The sequence below is a fragment of the Mus caroli genome, unplaced genomic scaffold, assembly GCF_978045245.1.
Source record: "Mus caroli unplaced genomic scaffold, Mus_caroli_1 scaffold_12, whole genome shotgun sequence".
Lineage (NCBI taxonomy): Eukaryota > Metazoa > Chordata > Mammalia > Rodentia > Muridae > Mus > Mus caroli.
Genome location: NW_028227267.1, coordinates 24,237,410 through 24,260,613, shown reverse-complemented (window position 1 = coordinate 24,260,613; position 23,204 = coordinate 24,237,410). Strand labels below are relative to the sequence as shown.

General features: G+C 51.8%; 1 protein-coding gene across 2 annotated transcripts in view; it reads left to right on the top strand.

Annotated features, from left to right (window-relative positions):
* The window catches only part of Dnah1 (dynein axonemal heavy chain 1), a 70,485-nt gene that overhangs the window by 20,739 nt on the left and 26,542 nt on the right, over window positions 1-23,204 (top strand). For both annotated transcript variants that reach the window (XM_021181307.2, XM_085828533.1), the window contains exons 9-38: window positions 194-351; window positions 1,237-1,448; window positions 2,029-2,327; window positions 3,231-3,381; window positions 4,188-4,381; window positions 4,569-4,794; window positions 5,328-5,447; window positions 5,878-5,960; window positions 7,065-7,206; window positions 7,702-7,857; window positions 8,233-8,431; window positions 8,614-8,867; window positions 9,499-9,711; window positions 10,822-10,986; window positions 11,422-11,543; window positions 12,396-12,501; window positions 12,967-13,146; window positions 13,275-13,415; window positions 13,907-14,070; window positions 14,292-14,405; window positions 14,700-14,888; window positions 15,149-15,254; window positions 15,801-15,914; window positions 16,410-16,559; window positions 16,889-16,975; window positions 17,096-17,282; window positions 18,745-18,836; window positions 19,023-19,177; window positions 21,932-22,109; window positions 22,920-23,114. In XM_021181307.2, coding sequence (XP_021036966.1) covers window positions 194-351; window positions 1,237-1,448; window positions 2,029-2,327; window positions 3,231-3,381; window positions 4,188-4,381; window positions 4,569-4,794; window positions 5,328-5,447; window positions 5,878-5,960; window positions 7,065-7,206; window positions 7,702-7,857; window positions 8,233-8,431; window positions 8,614-8,867; window positions 9,499-9,711; window positions 10,822-10,986; window positions 11,422-11,543; window positions 12,396-12,501; window positions 12,967-13,146; window positions 13,275-13,415; window positions 13,907-14,070; window positions 14,292-14,405; window positions 14,700-14,888; window positions 15,149-15,254; window positions 15,801-15,914; window positions 16,410-16,559; window positions 16,889-16,975; window positions 17,096-17,282; window positions 18,745-18,836; window positions 19,023-19,177; window positions 21,932-22,109; window positions 22,920-23,114 — 4,852 coding nt within the window. The remainder of the gene's footprint in view (window positions 1-193; window positions 352-1,236; window positions 1,449-2,028; window positions 2,328-3,230; window positions 3,382-4,187; window positions 4,382-4,568; window positions 4,795-5,327; window positions 5,448-5,877; window positions 5,961-7,064; window positions 7,207-7,701; window positions 7,858-8,232; window positions 8,432-8,613; window positions 8,868-9,498; window positions 9,712-10,821; window positions 10,987-11,421; window positions 11,544-12,395; window positions 12,502-12,966; window positions 13,147-13,274; window positions 13,416-13,906; window positions 14,071-14,291; window positions 14,406-14,699; window positions 14,889-15,148; window positions 15,255-15,800; window positions 15,915-16,409; window positions 16,560-16,888; window positions 16,976-17,095; window positions 17,283-18,744; window positions 18,837-19,022; window positions 19,178-21,931; window positions 22,110-22,919; window positions 23,115-23,204) is intronic.

The following is a 23,204-nucleotide window of genomic DNA, read 5'->3' as shown; positions in this document are numbered from 1 at the left end:
GGAGTCTGTTCTCGCCTTCCACCGTGTGGTTCCTGAGATTCAGATTGCAAGTCATCAGCCTTGGTGCTAAGCCCCTTTACCCACTGAGCCTTCTCACTGGCCCTCGGTTTGTGTCTGTCACATACAAACTGTATTACATTCATAATGTATGCTCAGCAGTGTGTGTGAGCCTCCTGTCTCCTCTCTCTGACAGTGTCCTGGAGCATCTTAGCTGCCTGGCCAGAGAAGTGAACCTGGACTATGAACGTAGCATGAACAAGATCAACTTTGACCAAATTGTCTCTTCTAACCCAGAGACATTCTCCTATGTGACTCTTCCTGAAAAAGAGGAAGAGAAGGTACCCAATCAAGGTGAGAGCCACTGGACCCTGGCTGCCCACCTGGCCAGCTCACCCCACCTCCGCCTCTCTTGATAGGATTTTGTTCAGTCAGTAAAGGTCTAAAGGTCTCATAAACCTGGTATTCTCTGTGCCCACCCTGGCCCTACTATTTACACCCTCCTTTTGCCAGATGCCAAGAAATTTTGTCTGAGGAACAACTGTGTGTGTGTGTGTGTGTGTGTGTGTGTGTGTGTGTGTGTGCCCCAGGAATGAAGAAGCCTCAAGGTAAATATGTGCCAGGAAAGCCATGGTCAAAAGTAGATTTTAGGCACCTGATAGTCAGGCCTCAATGACATATAAGCCTTCTTCCTCCTGGAACAAGAATAGAGTTGGAATTGCCACAGCTCCATGGCCATATAGAAGACCAAGTCTCAGAACAAAATCCCAAAATTTCTACTTGCTTTGAGCCCATCCATACATGCAGAGTACATTTCCTGCCCCCAGATTCATGTGTGTGATGCATGTGCCCAGGATACAGGCTGGGCTGTGGATAGCAACCATTCTTGTACCCAAATATTCCTTCTTTGGGCTCCCAGGGCAGGCTCCAGACCAGCCTCTGGCTTTGTGTAGCAAGGATAAGAGACAGGGAGGGGATCTACAGGTGTCACACACTACTCAAAGGGGGCCAATGACAACTAGTGAGCCTGGAGGGAAACTCAGGGCATGTGACTCACTATGGGCCCTGGGGTCACCCCCAAAGGCTAGATAGAGTAAGGAAAGGAGGGTTCTGGGAATGAAGTTGACTCTTCTGGGAAGGAAGCTGTTGTGTTTCCTCCATCAGACACTGTCGATAAGTCCTGACGGCTCTGATGTGTGTCCCAGACGGCTTTGTTGCTGGCTTTTGCCCCCTCTGCAGGGCTGGTGAGTGTCCCTGAATACCCCTTCCGGGAGCAAAAGGAGGACTTCACTTTTGTGTCCCTGCTCACTCGACCAGAAGTCATCACAGCTCTGAGCAAGGTGCGGGCTGAATGCAACAAGGTGACCTCCATGTCCCTGTTCCACTCAAGCCTCTCCAAGTACAGCCGCCTGGAGGAATTTGAGCAAATCCAGTCTCAAACCTTCTCCCAGGTACCTGGGCATCAGAGCATGGAGGACAGGGCCTCGGTCCCTGAGAGCCAACAATCACGGGCTTCAAGGCTCTGCTGAAGTGGGACAAGGGTGGGGCAATGGTGGAGACCATCTTGCAGAGCAAGGAGAACCAGGGTGGGCTTCTTCCTTCCCAGTCGCTCTGAGCCAGCCCTAGTAGTCTTAGGGCAGATCTCCTGTCTTAAAAGGGAGAACAGGAACTCCACTCCCATATCACAACACTTGCAGACGAGAGTGCAAGGGGCACGGCTACAGCCTCTCTCCACTCAGTTCTATCCTCCTCTTATTCCTGTGTTCTCCCGTTCTGCCTCTTTTTCTTCCATGTCTGTCTCTTTCCCCACATGCCCTGCCTTTCCTCCAAGCATCCCTAGACCCCAGATATCACGCTGAAGTGTTGGTCCACAGTGCTTGGCACCATCTCGTGGGAGATGTCCCTCCATTGTCGTGCACATGAGTCCTGGGGTGGCCATCCCAAGAACCTTGCTATATCATCTTCAAGCATAATAGCTTTGGATGGCGGGTGCCTGGGGTGGTGTCTTGATGACAGCTGTGTCCACACAAGGTGCAGATGTTCCTCAAGGACAGCTGGATCAGTACATTGAAAGTAGCTATGCGCGGCAGCCTTCGAGACATGAGCAAGGGCTGGTACAACCTGTACGAGACCAACTGGGAGGTGTACCTCATGTCAAAGCTGCGCAAGCTGATGGAACTCATCAAGTACATGCTGCAGGACACGCTGCGCTTCCTGGTGCAGGACTCCCTGGGCAGCTTCACACAGTTCATTGGTGATGCTTGCTGCAGCGTGCTTGAGTGCGTGGATGACATGGACTGGGGAGAAGACCTTGTCAACAGCCCCTACAAGTGAGTCCAGATGGACAGAGGCATGGGGATCGGGGGGCGGAGGGGAATGACTCTGTCTTACAACCAAGGGCCCAGCACACCAGGTTCTTGACACCCGAAAGAGTTTGACCGTCTCAGAAGTGTCCCCTCCACTTCTGGCTTACATTCTAGTAGCCATCATTTTTGTGGTCACTCTGAGTCACTCAGTTGATAATACTGAGCCCTTACCATGAACCAGATGTTGGTCTTAGGGAACTCTGAGATACAGTTCTTTATGCCAGCGGGAGACAGGCATAGCAAGACATTTAATAGATACTATCATTGCCAATTCTATGATGAACTCTGGGGATGGGCCTTTGCCCTGTGGTCAAGGAAGAGGTGGGTGGCCTTTGAGGCACGGGGACACTAGAGGTAACTGGCCAGACCAAATGGAACAGGAACACCACAAGTAAAAAGGACTTAGGGCAGCTGAGGGAGGACAGGTTACCAAGTGCAGCTGGAATGGGAAGGGCAGATAAGCCAGGGCAGAGGAAATGAGACAGGACAGAGGGACCAGACTAGACCACCAAGAGCTTCCTGGAAATTTTTAGTAAGGCAGAAGCTATCCACAGGGCCCTGGCTGGGATGAATCATCAAGACTTTTGACGTGCCTCAGACTTCTGAAACTGATGATAGTGGGCTCTTAGGAAGAGCATGGGGGCTTTTAGCAAGTGCCTATGCCAGGCCAACCTGTCCAATGACCTCAAGACCAAGGTCTGGGGTAAGAATCTAAAAACCTTTCTGGCTGGCCTCGAGCTTTGCTCTCTAGTAAACTGGGCATTTCTGTAGGGAGGAGAAAGCAGTGCTGTGCTCAGAGAAGCCTGAGATCACAACACTGGCAGGAAGGGGCAGGCACTCCCAATCAGCCCAGCTATTTGCCTCCAGGCCTCGGAAGAATCCTCTGTTCATCGTAGACTTGGTGCTGGACAACTCAGGGGTGCACTACAGCACGCCTCTAGAGCAGTTCGAGATGACTCTGCTCAACCTCTTTGACAAGGGTATCCTGGCCACCCATGCTGTGCCCCAACTAGAGAAGGTACATGTTACAGGCTGGGCAGGGTCTGGATGGCTGCTGAGAGCCACAGGGTGCTCTCCACATTCAGATGTGACAACTGTCTGACAGTGCCATTGAAACACATAAGAGGCATCACAGATACCAGGGCACTTTGTTACCGCCAGCCTTACACTCCGTAGGCAGAAGGTATGGCTCTGAAGGTTACAGACATCTCCTTTCATCCTCAGCAAAAATGGAACTGTTAGTATTGCTGCCTTGTAGACCTGAAGAAATTAAACCATCTAAATCTAATTTACAAAACCACTAAGTATCAGGACATCACTTTGAATCTTAGACTGATTGGACTAATCCTGCCATAGCTGCATCTGTCCTGTGTTCCACCCTCTTTATCCTCAGCTCTGAGTCCCTTTCTCTACCTCAGCCGTAGACCCAGGTGAACTTCCACACACAACCAGTAGCCAAGATCTCCAGGAGTCACCACCGCTGCATACACACCCAGGCTGCACACAGCCCACTCTCCAGGCCCAAGAGCCTCCATAGCTCAAGTCCCTTCCTGTATTTCCTGCTGTCAGTTAAAGCCATCAACAACTTGCCCTTGGCAAGTCTGAATCACACCAAGCAAGGAGGATATGGTCCCTAAGTGAGCCTCACAGTAGCATCTGCATGTGTTTTGGGCCGTTTCCCAGATATGTTGTTGCAACCCTTCCCCCACTCCTGTGTCATATTGCCTAAGCTTGCCCATGTTGCTACCCGTTCGGGCTTTAGACCACTCTGCCAACCACTCCAGGGCTCATCCAGCTTGGCCTTTTGTGTTCTTCTTCTTAAAGCTGGTGATGGAGGACATCTTTATCAGTGGGGACCCTCTGCTGGAATCAGTGGGGCTTCATGAGCCACTGGTAGAAGAGCTACGTGCTAACATCACAAATGCTATGCACAAGGCCATGATGCCACTGCAGGCCTACGCTAAGGAGTACAGAAAGTATCTGGAGCTGAACAACAATGACATTAGCACCTTCCTCAAGTATGTGCGTGTGTGTGTGTGTGTGTGTGTGTGTGTGTGTGTGTGTGTGTGTGTGTGTGCATGTATCAGTGTGCCTGTGTGTGTCCATCCGTATGTCCATCTGTCTGTCTGTCTGTCTGTCTGTGTATGCATCCCCTCCCATCCTGCTAACCATCCTCTGTTCTCTGCCCATGCACACTGCCTTCAGGACCTATCAGACTCAGTGCCCATCAGCAGAGGAGGTTCGAGAAGTGGTAATTACCCACCTGAAAGAGAAGGAGATCCTAGACAACTCTCTGCCTGGCAGCATCATCATTGGTCCCTTCTACATTAATGTTGACAATGTTAAGCAGAGCCTGTCCAAAAAACGCAAGGCCCTGGCCACTTCTATGCTGGATATCCTAGCCAAGAACTTACACAAGGAGGTAGACAGTGTAAGTAAACTACTGGCCTTGCCCTAGCGACCACAGCAACACACAAACCTTGGACACATAGCATGTTCTCACTTGTAAGATGCCCTAGACAAAGTCTGTGGTGTCTTCAAGTGCCTGGGTCAAAGAAAGGACCTGGAAGTCATTGTGCCTTGATCCCTTCCTGCATTCATATGCATCCATATGTGAGTAGAAGGTTGATATCTCCATCCCTAGACTTTCAGAATCCTGGGATGTTCTTGTGAAGTACAGGCTGAGCTTGGATTGCTCCACGGGGCTGAGGGGATGCAAGTGCAGATATCAGAAACCCTAACTTTGTTCCTGCGTCCAGAGGAGATTAAGAGGGTGACATCTTTGCCCCAGAAGCGATTTTAGCACCGTAGTGACCCTATCAGGAACCTCTCTCTTGGGAAGAATGGCAGAGGGTGGCCATGGTAGAATAATTGACTTCGAGGCCCTAGGGACCTTGAGAAACAGGTCCCAGTGTAGTCAAGGCACATAACCGTCCCTAGAGCCCTCCAATCCTCACCCACCAGATCTGTGAGGAGTTCCGCAGCATTAGCCGCAAGATCTACGAGAAGCCCAACAGCATTGAGGAGCTTGCCGAGCTTCGAGACTGGATGAAGGGCATTCCTGAAAAGCTGGTATTTCTGGAGGTAAGGTAGGCACACTGGTGCTGGGTGTCCAGGAGCCTGGTGGAGCCAGAAGTTGGGTGGTGCATTAGGGACCCAGGGCCTGGATACCGAGACTAGGGGCTGAGATAGGCGGAGGCTGGGAGATCAGAGCCAGTAGATAAGGTAAAGCAGATACCCAGGGACTGGTGGGGGCCCAGGGTAAAGTTTGCAGGGTACAACAGGGATTCAGAGCTGTGCTCTCTGAACAGTCAGGAGGACTGAAGGCATAGGTCGGGGGACTAGGCCCAGAGATGTGTTGGCAATGGCTCCTAGAGCCCTAGGCCTGGCCTTGAAATCTGTTAAGGCTTCCCCTCTCTGAAAGAAAGTGCCTTTTCCCTGGTCCCAGTCACTTTGGAGATCCCATCCAAGTGGCCCCGTCCCCAGCATGCCTCATCACTTCCTGCTCATGCAGGAGCGGATTGTGAAGGTCATGTCTGACTACGAGGTCATGGATGAATTCTTCTACAACCTCACCACAGACGACTTCAATGACAAGTGAGTGGGAGAGTCATTCCCAGCACTGGCTACTGACTGGGTGGGCAGCAGGAGATGCCGGGATGTAGTGCTGCTCAAAAGTACCAGCTGTCACAAGCTATGAAATCACACCAGAAATGCCCTGCCAAGATGCCCTAAACCATGGCGCCACCTGAGAGCTGGGGGGGAGGCAGAGTCAGGAACCTTCCCAGGGGCTGACATCCCTAAGCCAGCTGCAGTTAGAAACCTTAAGTTCCATTGAGAGCTTGTGTCATGTGGTAGAGGGAGTTGCTTAACATGTGTGTGACAGAAGCTGGCCTGATGGCTCTGGCTGGTCAACAGTGGCATGGAGGCTAGAGACTAGACTTGATTGTGCTTCATCTGAGAATCCCAGGATTCCAGAGGAAATATATTGTCTTAGCTACAGTTTCTGTTGCTGTGATGAAACACCATGACCGAAAGCAACTTAGGGAGGATGTGGTTTTCTTTGCTCACAGTTGCCTATCACACTGCATCAGCGAAGACAGTTAGTGACTATAGGAACCTGGAGGCAGGAGCTGGTGCAGAGGCCATGGAAGAGTGTTACTTTCTGGCTCTTTCCTTATGGCTTGCCCAGCCTGGTTTTTTTTATAGCACCCAAGACTACCAACCCAGGGGTAGCACCACCCACAATGGGCTGAGCCCTCTGACATCCATCACTAATAAGAAAAAAAAAATGACGTATAGGCATTCCTACAGCTAGATCTTATGGAGAGAGTCCCTCAATAGAAGCTCCCTCCCCTTTGATTATTCTAGCTTGTGTCAAGTTGACATAAAACTAGCCAGCACCCTTGACATCACTCTCTTGTTATTTCTTCTTTGCTCTTTTGCATGGGCACCATAGAGCTGCATCTCACTGGGCAGGGGTGGCAATGGCAGCCTCCCAGCTTACTCAGACTCTCCAGTTCCGCAGTTCCAACTAGATCCAGCTGTCCTCTGGATTCTCTCATTCTACTCCAACCCAACCCTGCTCACAGCCTAACTCCCTGGGCTTGGGCCCTGGGCACATGGAATGGTGGCCCTTCCTGTCTGTCCTATTATTTCACCTGTGGCATCTCCTCAAATTCTGATCCTCTTTCCTGCCAGATGGGCTGCCAACAACTGGCCCTCTAAGATCCTTGGGCAGATAGATATGGTGCGGCAGCAACACATTGAAGATGAGGAGAAGTTCCGCAAAATACAGCTCATGGACCAGAACAACTTCCAGGAGAAGCTGGAAGGGCTGCAGGTGGGGCTTGGCTTAGGGCTCTCCTAGGAACTGCACCCCCCCCACTCCACCTCTCTCTCTCTCTCTCTCTCTCTCTCTCTCTCTCTCTCTCTCTCTCTCTCTCACACACACACACACACACACACACACACACACACACACACTGCTGTCTAGCATTTAGGAGATGCAATGTCAATGGATGATGGATGACAGGATGTCCAAATTTTTAAAATGGCTGAAGGAATGAGATGCCTGGATAGAACATTTTAGAAAATGAAACAATTATGGACCTAATCATCTTGATTATGTAACTGGCACCCCAGTGGACAGTGAGCATGATGTTCAAAGATTCCCATCTGTTCCCCAATCCTGGAACAGCCTGCCTGTGATTGGCCAGCGAGTGGCTCACTACAAAACAAAGTTCTCTCAGAGCTAGGACTCGATGCCCAGGGTCTGTGGGATACATGCTCAGTCATAGGACGTGTGTGCATTTGACTCTGGCTCCTTGGCCCACAGCTGGTGGTGGCTGGCTTCTCCATCCATGTGGAGATTTCACGAGCACACGAGATTGCCAACGAGGTGCGGCGGGTCAAGAAGCAGCTGAAGGACTGCCAGCAGCTGGCGATGCTGTACAACAACCGCGAGCGCATCTTTGGCTTGCCTATCACCAATGTAGGCCTACTGTGGGCTTTTGCCCCACTTCGCAGGCTTATCTGCAGCCATAGCAGAGCCCAGCCACTATGGGGCAAGGCTCGGGCATGCTTGGGTAGAACTAGCTGGCTACAGGGCAGAACTAAACTTGTTGGCTCTGGGGATGGGCAGTATATACAAGCAGGAGGTTTCAGAGGGCAGGGTCAGCCTAGACCTGGGAGGCTCAGTGTCCAGAGTTTACATATAGCAGGAGAAGGGAAGTCCTGACTGGGTCTTTGGGGGCAAGAGCAGAGCTAACAGCCAAGAACAAAAAAGGAGATGGGTCCTGACCAGTGTAGAGATAGTGTGGAGAAAGCCCAGTGAGCATCCTGACAGTCTCACCCTCTGCCCCTGTAGTATGACAAGCTCTCAAGAATGGTGAAGGAATTCCAACCATACCTGGACCTCTGGACCACAGCCTCAGACTGGCTGCGGTGGTCTGAGAGCTGGATGAATGATCCCCTGTCAGCCATTGATGCTGAGCAGCTGGAGAAGAATGTCATTGAGTCGTTCAAGACCATGCACAAATGTGTGAAGCAGTTCAAGGACATCCCAGGTAGCTGAGACTATCTCCTGGTGGGGCCCAGGCAAGGCGTGATGCTTTTTGTTGGATGGGTTTGCTTCTTCCCCATCCAACGCTTGCCCAAGAGCACGGTAACCATTCCTTTCCTGTGGACCCAGCCTATCCTCTTTCTCTGGGGACTGGTTGACTTTCATGCTTTCCTGCCTACCCGGCAGCCTGCCAGGATGTGGCTTTGGATATCCGAGCACGCATAGAGGAGTTCAAGCCGTACATCCCGCTGATCCAAGGCCTGCGCAACCCTGGTATGCGCAACCGGCACTGGGAGGTACTGTCCAATGAGATCAACATCAATGTCAGGCCAAAGGCCAACTTGACCTTTGCCCGCTGCCTGGAGATGAACCTTCAGGACCACATTGAGAGCATCAGCAAGGTGGCTGAAGTGGCTGGCAAGGAGTATGCTATTGAACAGGTGGGTACCCAACCACTGGCAGGTCTGATTAGACCCACTTCTTAGACCCTGCTGAACAGGCTGATCTCTAGCCCTTGCAATGACAGCCATTTGGGAGGGTAACCGTAATGGCTTCCTGGGTTAAGAGTACATTTTATTAGAAGTTAATAATGGGGGTGGAGTGCTTGGCATAGTACCCACCATTGCTATAATACTCCGTTTCCCTGCCAAGACTCTAGCAAGGAGCTAATACCATCATCACCATTTAACAGATGAGCACACGAGTTGAGAATGCAGCCTATATTCACGAGTTTAATCCCCTGCACTGTTAATAATTAATGAATTAACTAATTAGAGAACCTTAAGGCTCAGGGAGGTTCAGCAGTACCCAAAATAATATTCTTTAGGTGTGCGCAAACTCCTAGCTGGCACCCAAGTGACTCATGTTGCATACATAGGGGCCTGTGTCCACCCTGCATTCAGACCGAGGCTCACTGGGGACTTGCCGATTAGGCAAGCTGGGAGTTATTCACCAGTGTGGCTCACACAAAGCCATGGCCTGGCAGAGTCCATTGTCCCCTGCCCAGTGCTGGTGAGACAATGACAACCAGTCCTTTCCAAGCACACAGCTCTGACCATCCCCCCGCCACAGGCACTAGACAAGATGGAGAAGGAGTGGTCATCCATCCTGTTCAACGTGTTGCCCTACAAGGAGACAGACACCTATATCCTCAAGAGCCCAGACGAAGCCTCACAACTGCTCGACGACCACATTGTCATGACTCAGAGTATGTCCTTCTCACCGTACAAGAAACCCTTTGAGCAGCGCATCAACTCCTGGGAGACCAAACTGAAGCTGACCCAGGTGGGCCTTCCTCCCTTTGTCCTCCCCTCCAAAGGAGTACTGTCCGCCAGATGGCACTTACTGTAGTCAGCTGTAGCCCTCTGCAGCTGTTCCCCTCAGCCCCTGACTCTCTAACAAGCCTCCATCCGGAAGAGGAGACCAAGATGGATGAGGGCCATCCATGGATGAAGTCTGGCTCCTGAAAAGGGTAGTAAGGGCTATGGAAGGAGTCAAACTTAAACAATGTGACTGCCTAAGCGTAAGACAGTCTAGTCACTGGAACTTTGTGGACTGGACAGAGTGAGGCCCTGAGGTCTCTCTGGATCCTTTTCCATCCTGTCCTGAGCCTCCCGCTTCCGTCTCACTTGGTGATACTTGGAGAACAGGGGCCAGGGTGCTTGGGACTAGAGATGTCTCAGGCTTTCAAGACCAGAGGCAGGGACTGCCCTAAGATGCCTAGAATGTAGGCCTGAAGGTGTGTCTCTCAGTACATACGCCACTGGAGGCCAGAAGTCAGATGAAGGAGCATTTGTCTATACAGCATTGATCCCCGGGCTTCCCTGCTGTGTGCACATATGCTTGCACACACACACACACACACGCACACACACCTACCTGTCATTCCAGCCCTACCTCCTATCAAAGCTTAGCACAAGTAACTCACCATCTCACCCACACCTGCCTATAAGATATCCCCAGTGAGGGCCTTGCTCAGTACCTAGTAAAGGGGCTTCACACACATTGGATCCTTAGTGATCCAGAAGCAGAGTGACCACTAGTGTCTACCCAAGAACAGAAGTGAACCCACGTCCACTTCCCCTGATCTTCCTGGTGTCCACTTAAGCCTGGCATGGACCTGATACAGAGCTAACCATGGTGCCCATCTCATGAGCAGAGATGAATGAATTCGTTTGCAGTGATGGGGGGAGGTGGGGAAATGAGGTAAGTTCCAAGTGCAGCATTGGGAGGCAGAAAGGAAAATGTCTCTGAGTAGCGTTACCTAGTAGATGCTGATGCTGATGTGGGTGCTCTGCACTGCACTCCGATGGGGTGAAATGTCTCTGTCATGGACAGTAAGCCCAACCCTGAGCCCCCAACTCTGGCGGTGCATGTCCTGCCCCACTTTCCCAGGAGGTGCTGGAGGAGTGGCTGAACTGCCAGCGGGCCTGGCTCTACCTGGAGCCCATCTTCAGCTCTGAGGACATCACCCGGCAGCTGCCTGTGGAGAGCAAGCGCTACCAAACCATGGAGCGCATCTGGAGGAAGATCATGAAGAATGCCTATGAGAACCGGGAGGTGAGGGGGGATGGGAAGACAGCTAGGACCTCCCCAAGGTCCTGATCACATTGCTGGGGACTTCTAGGTCTTTCCCCTCCCTAAACAAGGATTAAAGACCAATCCGAAGGCTTTGGTTGTGGCTCACTTTCCTTGGACGTGGACTACTAGTACAGAGATGTGCCTTAGAAACACAGTGGTTTTAGCATTTTAGAGATCTTCCCAAGTTTGCACCAAGACTGTTCCTTGGTCTTCTTACCTTTCTTTTATGACTACAGAATGGTTTCTTGGAGCTGATGGAGGCAATCCCGAGCCTAGGAATCGATTTCCTGCCCCCTTACACTTCCTGGCGGTGCCTGGCCGGCATGGGCACTTTCTAGTAAAGCCATCTTGCCACCTCCCAGCTGATGATGCTCACTTCCTCTATTTAACCCCTGCTGGGTCTGCTCTCTGCAGGTGATCAATGTGTGTTCTGACCAGAGGCTGCTGGACAGCCTGAGGGACTGCAACAAGTTGCTGGACCTGGTACAGAGGGGCCTCAGCGAGTACCTGGAGACCAAGCGGACAGCCTTCCCCAGGTAGGCACCACAACCTAAGTCCACACTGTGGGCCTTCAAGTGCTCTGCCAAGCTAGTATCCAAAGAACCTTTTTAAACAGGTCCACTTCCCCCCACCCCTGGAACTAGAGTTTCACATAGCCCAGGCTAGCCTCAAACTCACTACATAGATGAGGATGTTCTTGAACCTCTGGCACTCCTGTCTCTGCTCCTAAGAACTAGAATTGCAGGGATGCCCCACTAGCCCTGATTTATTTGGTGCTGGGGATCAAACCCTGGACTTTATGCTCTATATGCACTCTACCCACTGAGCCTCGTGCCCAGCCCTTTACAGTTTATTCTGGCTGGGTCAGTTGCCTTGGACTTCGCAAACAGAAGTAGCTCCAAGCTGGCTCACAGGTGCCTTTTAATTCTGCCCTCCTTTCCTTTGTCCCAGTGAGTGGAGTCTCAGCATGCTCACCTCCACTCACACTGAAGCAGCCCTCCAGCTGCAGTGTCCCCAGGAGCTGAGCTCTGTATCTGTCTCATAAGTCCTTAGGATGTGCCTTTCATGTTCTTAGAGAAACCACTTGCCTTTCCACTGCAAGAAGATATTCCGGGCTCCTATTATATATCCCCAGCTTCAAGCCCGGAACTCACCATTTCTCTAAGTAACGTTTGTTTCTTTGGAGGGAGGGTAATGGATTTGTAGGTGCTAAGCATACTCAAGCCCAGGTTTAAGCACTCATTGCTATTAGGACTCTGCTCTTCTCAAGTCCTCTTAGTGAACTGTCATAGCGAATAGCTTACGATACGCAGAGTATGTCAGCAGTATTGGAGCTGCCAGGGCCCAAGGCCACCTGACCTTTTTCCTCACCTATGTTCCCCTGGAAGATTCTACTTCCTGTCAGATGATGAACTACTGGAGATCCTGTCTCAGACAAAGGACCCCACAGCCGTGCAGCCCCACCTGCGCAAGTGCTTCGAGAACATTGCCCGGGTGCGTAGCTAGGCCTGAGGCTCGACCAGTGCACTAGGGCACATTCCAGAGGAGACTTCTCTCCTCCCATGTCAAGCCCTCTTAGAGACGAGGCACCAAGACAGACCCTGGTCCTCAGAGATATACCTGGGGCTGGTGGGAAGAAGGTTAGGTAAAGAACCCACTCCTCCCCTTCACTCTGGGAGCCCCAATGTCCTAACTCAGCCAGCAGCTCCTGTTCTCCCAGAATACTGAGATCTGGGAAGAGGGAAAACACAGAGGACAAGCTTAGCCTCATTTCCCAAGGACTTAAACACACGCTGACAAATTACTTGTCAGGGAAGCCCCAGTGAAGGCAAACACTGGGGGCACCCCAGCACAGAGCCAGCTCCTCTAAGGGGCAAGATCTGGCCAGGTCAGCCTGGGGCTGAGAGCAGGCTCTGGCACAGCAGAGTAACTTGCTTCTCCCCACCTCTGTGCCCACAGCTGCTGTTCCAGGAAGATCTGGAGATCACACACATGTATTCAGCAGAGGGGGAAGAGGTGAAGCTCTCCTTCTCCATCTACCCCTCCAGCAATGTGGAGGACTGGCTGCTGGAGGTGGAGCGGAGCATGAAGGCCAGTGTGCATGACATCATTGAGATGGCCATCAAGGCCTACCCAACGGTGAGTGCAGCCTTCCCACCCAGCCTCCAGCGTGCTCCCTCCTCAATGCTCTCCGCCCCAGCCCGAAACGAGGAAGACGGGTTAGAGTTGGTAGCACGTGGGTCAGCCTGCTCATGTTGTCTTTCCAGATGCTCAGAACTGAGTGGGTTCTGAACTGGCCGGGCCAGGTGACCATCGCTGGCTGCCAGACATACTGGACAATGGAGGTAGCTGAGGCACTTGAGGCTGGCAACATCAGTAGCAAGCTGTTCCCCCAGCTCTCCAAACAGGTAGAATTAAAGAGGATTGGTGCTCCCCACACCCATTTTTCCAAGCAACATTCTTCTGCATCAGGCCTGGACGAGGCCAAAGTTCAGGTCCAAGGGGCAGATCAGACTCTGTAGCATCAGCAAGAGGGGACCCAAGGAGGGCTCTGAGACTAGGGAGGTGCCCCTCATTTAATGATCAGTCAAGCGGCCACCAGGTTCTTTCTGTACCATCCCTTGGGCTTCCTACCCATGATCCATGCTTCTCACTGCTCTGCAGACCCCATTTCCAACCATGAGTATGCAGACAAATTATACACTACAGAGGCAGGTCCTACGTGTGTGACTTGTATATTCTTCTATCTTCCCCTGTCCTGGTCCTTCCTCTCCTCCCATCTCAGATCAGTAGAAGCCTCTAGAATATAGACACTGTCTGTGGCAGAAGCCCTCCCTCTGTGCAAGGGCCGAGGAGCTATAGATCCCAGATCTCTACAGTGATTTCCTGATTCTTTCAGCTCAGTGACCTGGTGGCCCTGGTGAGGGGGAAGCTGTCCCGCATGCAGCGGATGGTACTTTCGGCACTCATTGTCATTGAGGTCCACGCCAAGGATGTGGTGAGCAAGCTGATCGATGAGAATGTAGTCAGCGTACATGACTTTGAGTGGATCTCGCAGCTCAGGTGAGGCCACGGAGGACTACCCCAGGGCCAGGGTGGATGAGGCTGGGGTTGAAGATACTGTCAATTCCACACTAGGATTGCCCCTGTCCACAAACCAGAGATGAGACAGATATGGGTACTTCTGTGTTCTTGTGCTCTAAGAGAATCCCCTCTTTTTAACTGTATGTCTACTCACTGGCCTGTGAGCCCATGTTGAGAACCCTGTGTCCCTACACTGCTAGGTACTACTGGACAAAGGACGACCTATACATCCGTGCTGTGAATGCCGAGTTCATCTATGGCTACGAGTACCTTGGCAACAGTGGGAGGCTGGTGATCACACCCCTCACTGACAGGTGAACCCTCCCCAGCTGGTTCTGAATAAGGGAAATGGGTAGAGGTCAGCCAGCCCCATAGATCAATAAACAAAGCTCAGCAAGACTCAAAATGGGGCAAGGAGAAACACTATACAGGCAGCCAGCCCCAGGCTCCAGTTCCCGACCCTGGAGCTCAGGACTGGCATACCTGTGCCTCAGAGGCGTGAGGAGCAAGAGCTGCTGATCCACAGAGTCCTGAAGGGAGATGCACCCGAGGAAGGGGAATCACCCAAAATGGGTGTGGCCCGTGTCTATCTGCTTTCACCCCCACAGGTGCTATCTGACCCTGACTGGAGCCTTGCACCTCAAGTTTGGAGGTGCGCCGGCTGGCCCAGCTGGCACAGGGAAAACAGAGACCACAAAGGACCTGGGGAAGGCCTTGGCCATACAGACGGTTGTGTTCAACTGCTCTGACCAGCTCGACTTCATGGCCATGGGCAAGTTCTTCAAGGGTCTGGCCAGGTGAGGCTGGATGTGAGATGGCACCGGACAGGGGCAAGTAGGGGAGAACACTGGCCAGGAGATGTCTCACAAGGGACAGGATGAAGTGACAGGAGTCAAAGGCCCAGCTCAGTGGGCTAGGGGGAGGGGGAGGCATGGGCTGTAGTTGAGCTGGGTTCACCACTGAGAGCTTCCTCCCCAGTGAAGTCAGAGGGTTGCTGGAAGGAGGTACCACGTATGCTCCAAGTGCACGCCCTACCCAAATGCCTTGCTTTACTTAGTGCGGGGGCCTGGGCCTGCTTTGATGAGTTTAATCGGATCGACATTGAGGTGCTATCGGTGGTGGCACAGCAGATCACTACCATCCAGAAGGCACAGCAACAGAGGGTGAGCCTTGGGCACCACAGAGGGATGGTACTGCCCCTCATAAGCCTTACTGCTGTGTCTAGAGGAGTTTTATAGTCAGTCTCAAACCCCAGATCCTAACCTCAGCCCATGGTCAGGTAAAGGGAGTCCCTTCCTCTACAAGGGAGGGTCTAAGGCACTGGTCCTTTGACCTGCTTTAGTGTTCACAGGAGTCAAATGACAAGAACTGAGAGGCCGAGAGATCCCACTTAAGTAATGCCCAAGGTTCTGTTGTTGGCAGAGTTTGAGTAAATCTGAAGGGCTCAGTCAGAATTGGGATTAGTGGATGGAGGGAAGCAGCAACGGTGTGGAAACCTCTGAGGACCTGGAGCCATGGGAGCCCATGGGTGATCAGTGAGACCTAAGGTCTTAGGCTAGATCCCGGGAGAAGATCTAATCCATGACCAGGGGTCCAGTCTGGCTGACCTCTGATGTCAAGTCTGTGGCATGGCAGAGCCCCAGTCACAGGAGGTGAAGGTCTGGTTGTCTTCTCTCTAAAGTGGGCCAACCCCTTTACCCCACATCCAGGTGGAACGTTTCATGTTTGAGGGTGTTGAAATCCCCCTTGTACCATCCTGCGCTGTGTTTATCACCATGAATCCGGGGTATGCTGGCCGCACAGAGCTGCCTGACAACCTGAAGGCAAGTTCAGGCCCAGGGTGGCCAGAAGGTGACAGAGCTTTAGACTGGACCCTAAGATGTTAAAGCTCTGGTTTGAGAACACAATAGCTAGCTGCCTGGCATGAAGAACTGGGATTCCCTGTGGTGGCACTCCTTTCCAGGGACCCCATTGGACCACACCCAGCTACAGAGTGGGGAGGCCCTGAACTTGTCTTCAGGACATGGGGAGGTCTGGGGTTCCTATGGGGAGAAGGCGCAAAAGTGAGAAAAAGTGGGAAGACAGGAACTAAGAGTGGCCCGCTCCTGGAAGTTTCATGGGGAAGGTGTTCATCAACACAAAGCACCTATTTCTAATGGTATGAGCTTCACAGCCACTGAGGAGTGGAAGCCTCAGTGTGGCAGGTGTGGTACAGAGAGTCCCAGCATTAGCTATGAATCAGACCATCCAGAGAGCGTGTTAAGGCCCTGGGTGGGGCTGTGATGTGTCTGCCTTTCCCGTGTGTGTTGTGGGTCCAGGCCCTCTTCCGACCTGTGGCCATGATGGTCCCCGATTATGCCATGATTGCTGAGATCTCACTGTATTCCTTCGGCTTCAACGAGGCCAATGTGCTGGCTAAGAAGATCACCACCACCTTCAAGCTGTCTTCCGAGCAGCTCAGCTCCCAGGTAAGGCCCCGCATCATTCCACAGTCTCCAACTGAAATATTACCACCTCCAGAGCTGTTCCAAACTCCCCCTCTTTGAGAGAGAGCTTCAGAACAGGGACTCCTATAGCTAGAGGACTGTTGGGATGGTGACATAGAAGGTGCCAAGCAGCCAAAGGAGGGCACCTCGCCCAGGCTGCAGTGTGCAGGTGAGTAGCCACAGCCACAGGTCTCTGGGCGAAATGACATCTCAGCTCCAAGATGGGTGGTGAGGCATTAGTCCGATTCCACGTAGGAGGCCATGTTCACAGGTCAGCATCCGCACATGCCTCTTCTGTGTGGTATGTACAGGACCACTATGACTTCGGGATGAGAGCGGTGAAGACTGTCATCTCAGCAGCCGGGAACCTTAAGAGAGAAAACCCTACCATGAACGAGGTGAGATGTATCCACAGAGCTCCGGGGAGGAGAGCTTCAGAAGGTCCTGACACCGGAGGACTGTGTGGGTGGGGGACCCAACCTGCCATTCTGAAGCCACCTTTCTGGCCCCTACAACAGGAGCTGATCTGCCTTCGGGCCATTCGAGATGTGAATGTGCCCAAGTTCCTGCAGGAAGACCTCAAGCTCTTCTCAGGGATTGTGTCTGACCTGTTCCCTACCATCAAGGAAGAGGAGACTGACTACGGCATCCTGGACCAGGCCATCCGCAGAGCCTGTGAGAAGAACAACCTCAAGGATGTGGAGGGTGAGCTGCCAGCCCCGGGTCCTGCAGTCCCATGGTGTTCCAGTCTGAGGACGTGTTGGCTCCAGCCACCTTGGAGTCCAGAGTTGGAGACAGGGACAGGGCAATGCTGTGTCAGGGCCCCTCACTGCTGACCTGGACTTGTTGTTACTTGTGCTCTCCAGGCGAGGGGCAGCATGTCTTTTTACTGAGACCTCACAGCCTAGGTTCTCTGCCCATGGTAGGAATCAGCCCAGCCCAAGGTCCCCTCTCTAGCCTTGCTTCATCCAGCAATGAGTCTTTGTTTGGTGTCTTAGTTAGGGTTTCTGTTCCTGTGACAAAACACTGTGACCAGAGCAACTTGGGGAGAAGGGGGCTTATTTCACCTTGTAAGTCTCAGCTCACAATCCATCACTGGAGGAAGTGAGGAGAGGAACCTGAAGGCAGACACTGAAGCAGAGGCCATGGAGAAGTCCTGCTTGCTGGCTTGCTCTCTTGCCTGCTTTCCTATAACACCCAGGATCACCAACACAGGGGCAGCACTGCCCACCGTGAACAGGGCCCTCCCACACCAGCCATCAATCAAGAAAATGTATCCACACGCTTGCCTGAAGCCCAATATGATGGGAACATTTTCTCAATTGAGGTTCCCTCGGCCTGGTCACCACATATGCATGCAGCTAGAGCTCTTGATCTCCCCACAGTCTCCCGGCACAGTTTCTCCCTCTTCCCCTCCCAGTACTTCCCAGAGAGTCCTTAGGGGGTGGGGGGCTCTCTAAGGAAGGATATCTGTCCACACCGGCTCTCCACTAGGGCCTGTCCATGAGCTTGTCTCAACCCTGCCCGGCCTGTAGCTCAGTGCTCCCTGTTCCATGTGTGGCTTAACAGTCCCTTCCCTGGCCATCCCCTGCACTTAGATCCAGCAAGCTTGTTAAATCAAGCCCTGGCCTCTTCTCTTTCCCTACAGCCTTAAATCAGCTTTGTCATCCCTAGGTAATTGCACCCTGTCCCTTTGGCAGGGACCCCCCCTGGGCCTGCCAGAGCCACAACCATCACAACCCCTTGGGTCAAAACCATGGACTCTTACCTAAAGCTCCTCACTGACCAGGACAATGACCCTTGAACTTCGTCTCGCACTGGACAGCACTTTCTCAGGCTGGTGCTCTCAGGAGGCTGGGCAAGCCACTTTGTGAAAGAAGTTGGAGGCTCCATGATGTCTGACCACCCAACTAGATGACGTTAGGCAACGGTAGTAACAGTAATGGTGATTGGCATCTAGAGAGGTCCTACTCTGTGCCCTGTAGGCCCTGTGCATGGGGCCTCACCTGCCCTGGCTGTGGCATAGACGTTACTGCATTCCCCACTGTGCTCATGAAGACAGAGAGGCTCAGGGGCTCAAGTGACTCACCTAAGACCACACGAGCTAGCTTCAGAGCCATGGTTCGAGTCCATCCTTTAACCCGTGTTCCCCTGCCTTGGCCCCTAGGCTTCCTGATCAAGTGCATCCAGCTGTATGAGACCACAGTGGTACGGCACGGCCTCATGCTTGTTGGGCCCACAGGCTCTGGCAAGAGTAATGTAAGCAGAGCCAAGCATGGCTAGGGTTGGGGCAGAGGGGGCATGCATCTCCAACAAGGGCATCAGCCTGCACCTGTACCCCTCTGGCGTCTGGGCTGCCCTCCCCACTTCCTGTAGTCCCCCAACCCACTGCATCCCTGCTCTCTGAGAAGCCAGGAGGGTCACTTTCTGGTGGTGACTCCCCAGTGTTACAGAGTCCTGGCAGCCGCCATGACATTGCTGAAAGGGAAGCCATCCATCAGTGGTGGCGTGTATGAAGCTGTCAACTACTACGTGCTCAACCCCAAGTCCATCACGATGGGCCAGCTGTATGGGGAGTTTGACCTGCTCACCCATGAGTGGTGAGTGAGCCCCAAGCTGCTCCCAGTGATGCGCTCCCAGGCTGCCTGCAGTGGCAGAGAGGAGTTTATGCTCTCAGCAGAAAGCCTAGGATGATATGCGCCATCCCACTTCATCCCTTAGCGACTTTCCTCAGTTCTGACATTAGCACAGGGACGACAATAATGGCAGGGTTATAGTGGCAAGGAAAGGGACTTGACACAGGAAGTGCACTGGGGAACAGTGGCTGGTGTGGATGAACACTCAGCAGATGGTTGTCTTTACCCTGAGAGAAGCTGAAGAGGTCACTTCCAGGCCTCGCTCCCAGGCTAGGCATGTATTTTAGGGAGATGCATGCATCTGGAGAAGGGCAGCTGAGGGGAAGCAGCCTTGAATGTTACAACCCAGGGCTCCTAAGAGGCAACAACAACACAAAAAGCAAAAACCTCTGAGCATCTTCTCCGGTCTTCCATCTCCTGCTGGAAATGTGTGCTTAGCTGTGGTGCCCTGTGAGCCAGTAAGGGCTGGGCACCAATGAGGACAGATTCACCTTCCTTTCCCAGTGTGGCTGCTTGGTCTCCCCATTTCTGTTTAATGGTCTTTCCCATGTCCACTAGAGACTCATGTGAGTGGTGGTGGGGTTCATAGGTCAGCCCAGGAAAATGTCCCATTGAAGAAAAATATCTAACTGTATCTCAAAGCATGCTAAAGAAGACTTTATTTGGGACCATGACCACAAACATAGAAGCTACCTGGGCATGGTCTCAAGATCGGGGACAGAATGAACTCAACTCCAAACACAGCAAGGGCCAATGGGGCACAGTAAACACCAGTGGATAGAGAATTCCTAAGAGGGTACATCAGGAGTAAGGGTGTTTGTGGATAAACTGACCTCACAAGGTTCTTGCTTAAGATGGGCCAAGTGGTCAGACCTCACCTGCAGGAGGAGGAGAGTGGGGTCCTGAACAGGTGTTGTGGTGGGTAAGTGTGCGAGGTGAGGGCTTGTCTAAACTGACTTGGCAGGGTTGGTTGCCAAGGAGACTCAGGAACCAAGCAGAGACTCTTTCCCTGGCATAGAGAGCTGGTGAAAACTGAGCCTTTCTTAGGTTATGAAGCAGAAGTGTCCCCTCTCCAGCTCCTCCCCCCTCCCCTCCCACTTCTTCCTCCCACTGGGAAACCACCATTCACCTTTATGCACAGGGACTTCCGTGGGAACTCAGCAGGGGGTATAAGCATGGTCCCATTATACTATGTTACACCAAGAGCTCCAATTTTTCCCATTATAATGTTTTAATGAGTGAAGATACGAAGAGTTAAGAACACGAGAACCAGTGATCGCAATACGTTGTATGTAAGTAATACACTAGCCAAAACAGGTCATAGATTTGGAAATACATTTGTATCTATATGTGACCTTAGAGTTTTATTCAAAATATAGTAGAACCCTGGCTGTCCCCACCCTACCCCATCAGACAGTTCATTTCTGTATCCATTTGCCTGAGGTCAATCTGTAAATATGAAATGAAAGTCCCAGATAAGCAGAACTCATGCATTTCTAAATTGTACATTCTGAACAGTGGGAAGAAATCCTGTACTGATCCATCCCATGCCACAGTTGCCCACTGTGTTCATGGTCTTTGTCTCTCCATTAGCCCCTATTAACTGTGTCAGTTACCAAACTGACTCATGGTCTCGCTGCGTGTGTTAAATAACTCCTCGTTTAACCAACTACGGCTCCATAGTGTAAACTTTTATTATAGTATCCTACTATAATACATCCGGAGAAGATGTTCAGGGGTTTTTGCTTTTTGTGTTGTTGTTGCCTCTCAGGAGCCCTGGGTTGTAACATTCAAGGCTGCTTCCCCTCAGCTGCCCTTCTCCAGATGCATGCATCTCACTAAAATACAGGACTATAGTGTCCTGTCTAATAATATATCTAATTATAAATCAACGTTCTCATGCGTATTTGTATATAGAATAAACCAGCTTATATGTAGGATTCTTCACTATGCACAGTTTCAGATATCCACAATGGGGATGCAGGTGGGGAATCTTAGAATGTTTCTTTTGAAGATAAATCAATGTTTTGGGTTTTTTGGTTTTGGGTTTTTGTTTGTTTGGTTTTTTTGTTGTTTTTTGTTTGTTTGTTTGTTTTTCGAGACAGGGTTTCTCTGTATAGCCCTGGCTGTCCTGGAACTCACTTTGTAGACCAGCCTGACCTTGAACTCAGAAATCGGCCTTCCTCTACCTCCCAAGAGCTGGGATTAAAGGCGTGCGCTACCATGCCTGGCGTAAATCAATGTTTTTAAGAAACCAGTTTCTTTCTTTCTCTTTCTCTCTTTTTAAAATTGACCAATACTTCTGTATCTGCTTGGTAACCACTCAAAAACTGAATTATATCAGTGTATGAAGACAATATGATGAAACCCATGGTTAAACATAATTAACATGTGCTAATAAAAAATGTTAAAAGGGCTGGTGAGATGGCTCAGTGGGTAAGAGCACCCGACTGCTCTTCCGAAGGTCCAGAGTTCAATTCCCAGCAACCACATGGTGGCTCACAACCATCTGTAAGGAGATCTGGAGTGTCTTCAGACACTCTTCTGGAGTGTCTGAAGACAGCTACAGTGTACTTACATATAATAAATAAATAAATCTTTAAAAAAAAATGTTAAAAGATGAGAGCCAGCTGGGTAACTAGGTTTCCCTGGGGACCATTTGTGCCATCACCCCGCCTCCCTGGCACCTACATCCCTTCTCCTCCCTGGTGGTTACAGGACAGATGGGATTTTCTCCTCCCTCATCCGGGCCGGGGCCATCGCATCTGACACCAACAAAAAATGGTACATGTTCGACGGGCCAGTGGATGCCGTCTGGATAGAGAACATGAACACCGTGCTGGATGACAATAAGAAGCTGTGCCTCAGCTCTGGGGAGATCATCAAACTCACAGAGGTGTGCTGCCCGCCCACCCACCTGTTCTCTTCTGCAGCTAGCCGGCTCTGGAGTCTGCTGTCATGCCCAACACACCAAGGAGCCCGATGACAGGACCCTGGGCCCCACCCCCCAGTACCCCCTCCCAGCCCTGAATCCCCTTCTCGGAGCCACGTCCTATGTAGCTGTCTTTCAGAAAGCCTGCTTTCTGTGGTGTCCCAAGTCTAGGCCCATAGGAACTGCCCTACTGGTCCCCTAACTTATGCTGCCTCCTGCCTCCCGGGTCCACTCCACTCTTGGCCATGATCTGCCCTTTTTAAAGCCAGTTATAGCGGTGTGTTCAGGAGCTGGAGACTGGTAGCACAAACCTGACCACAGGGGTCCTGATTGGTGTATGTAGCTGAGTTCTTGAGAAAGCTGGCTGTGGCCTGGGCATGAGAGCATTTCAGACTGTATATACACTAAACCCCTGAGAACATGTGGCAGTCAGTGTGAGCCAGTGTGTGTGACTGGGGCTATGAAACAAACAAACAAACAAACAAATAAACATATTCCCTGTCCGGTTCCTCAGGCTCTTAGGAGCTCCACATTAGCCAGAAAGTCCAGGACTCTCCAGCTTTGTCTCTCCCTCAGGGCTCTGTGGAGGGCCACATTATCGAATGAGGATTCAGGGATCCCCGAACCTCAGCTGCAGCCCCGATCCTCCCTATAAGAGCCTGCCTAGAGAGTCTTCTGGCAGAATGGGCAAGCAATTCCCCCAAAGTCCCGTATCTCTTTTCCTTACTTGGGGGCTGCTAACTGTCCCCCTTACACATTCTACCTTGGCACCAGGCAATGACCATGATGTTCGAGGTGCAGGACCTGGCAGTGGCCTCACCAGCCACAGTCTCCCGCTGTGGCATGGTGTACCTGGAGCCCAGCATCCTAGGGCTCATGCCATTCGTTGAGTGCTGGCTAAAACGTCTCCCTGCCATAATAAAGCCCTACGAGGAACAGTTCAAGAGTCTCTTTACCAAGTTCCTGGAGGTAAGTGAGGCCATAGGAACACCCAGCCAAAGAGTGGTGGCAGAGAGCTGTCACCCCAATGGCCATGTGGGCCTGGCGCTTGTTCCCAAC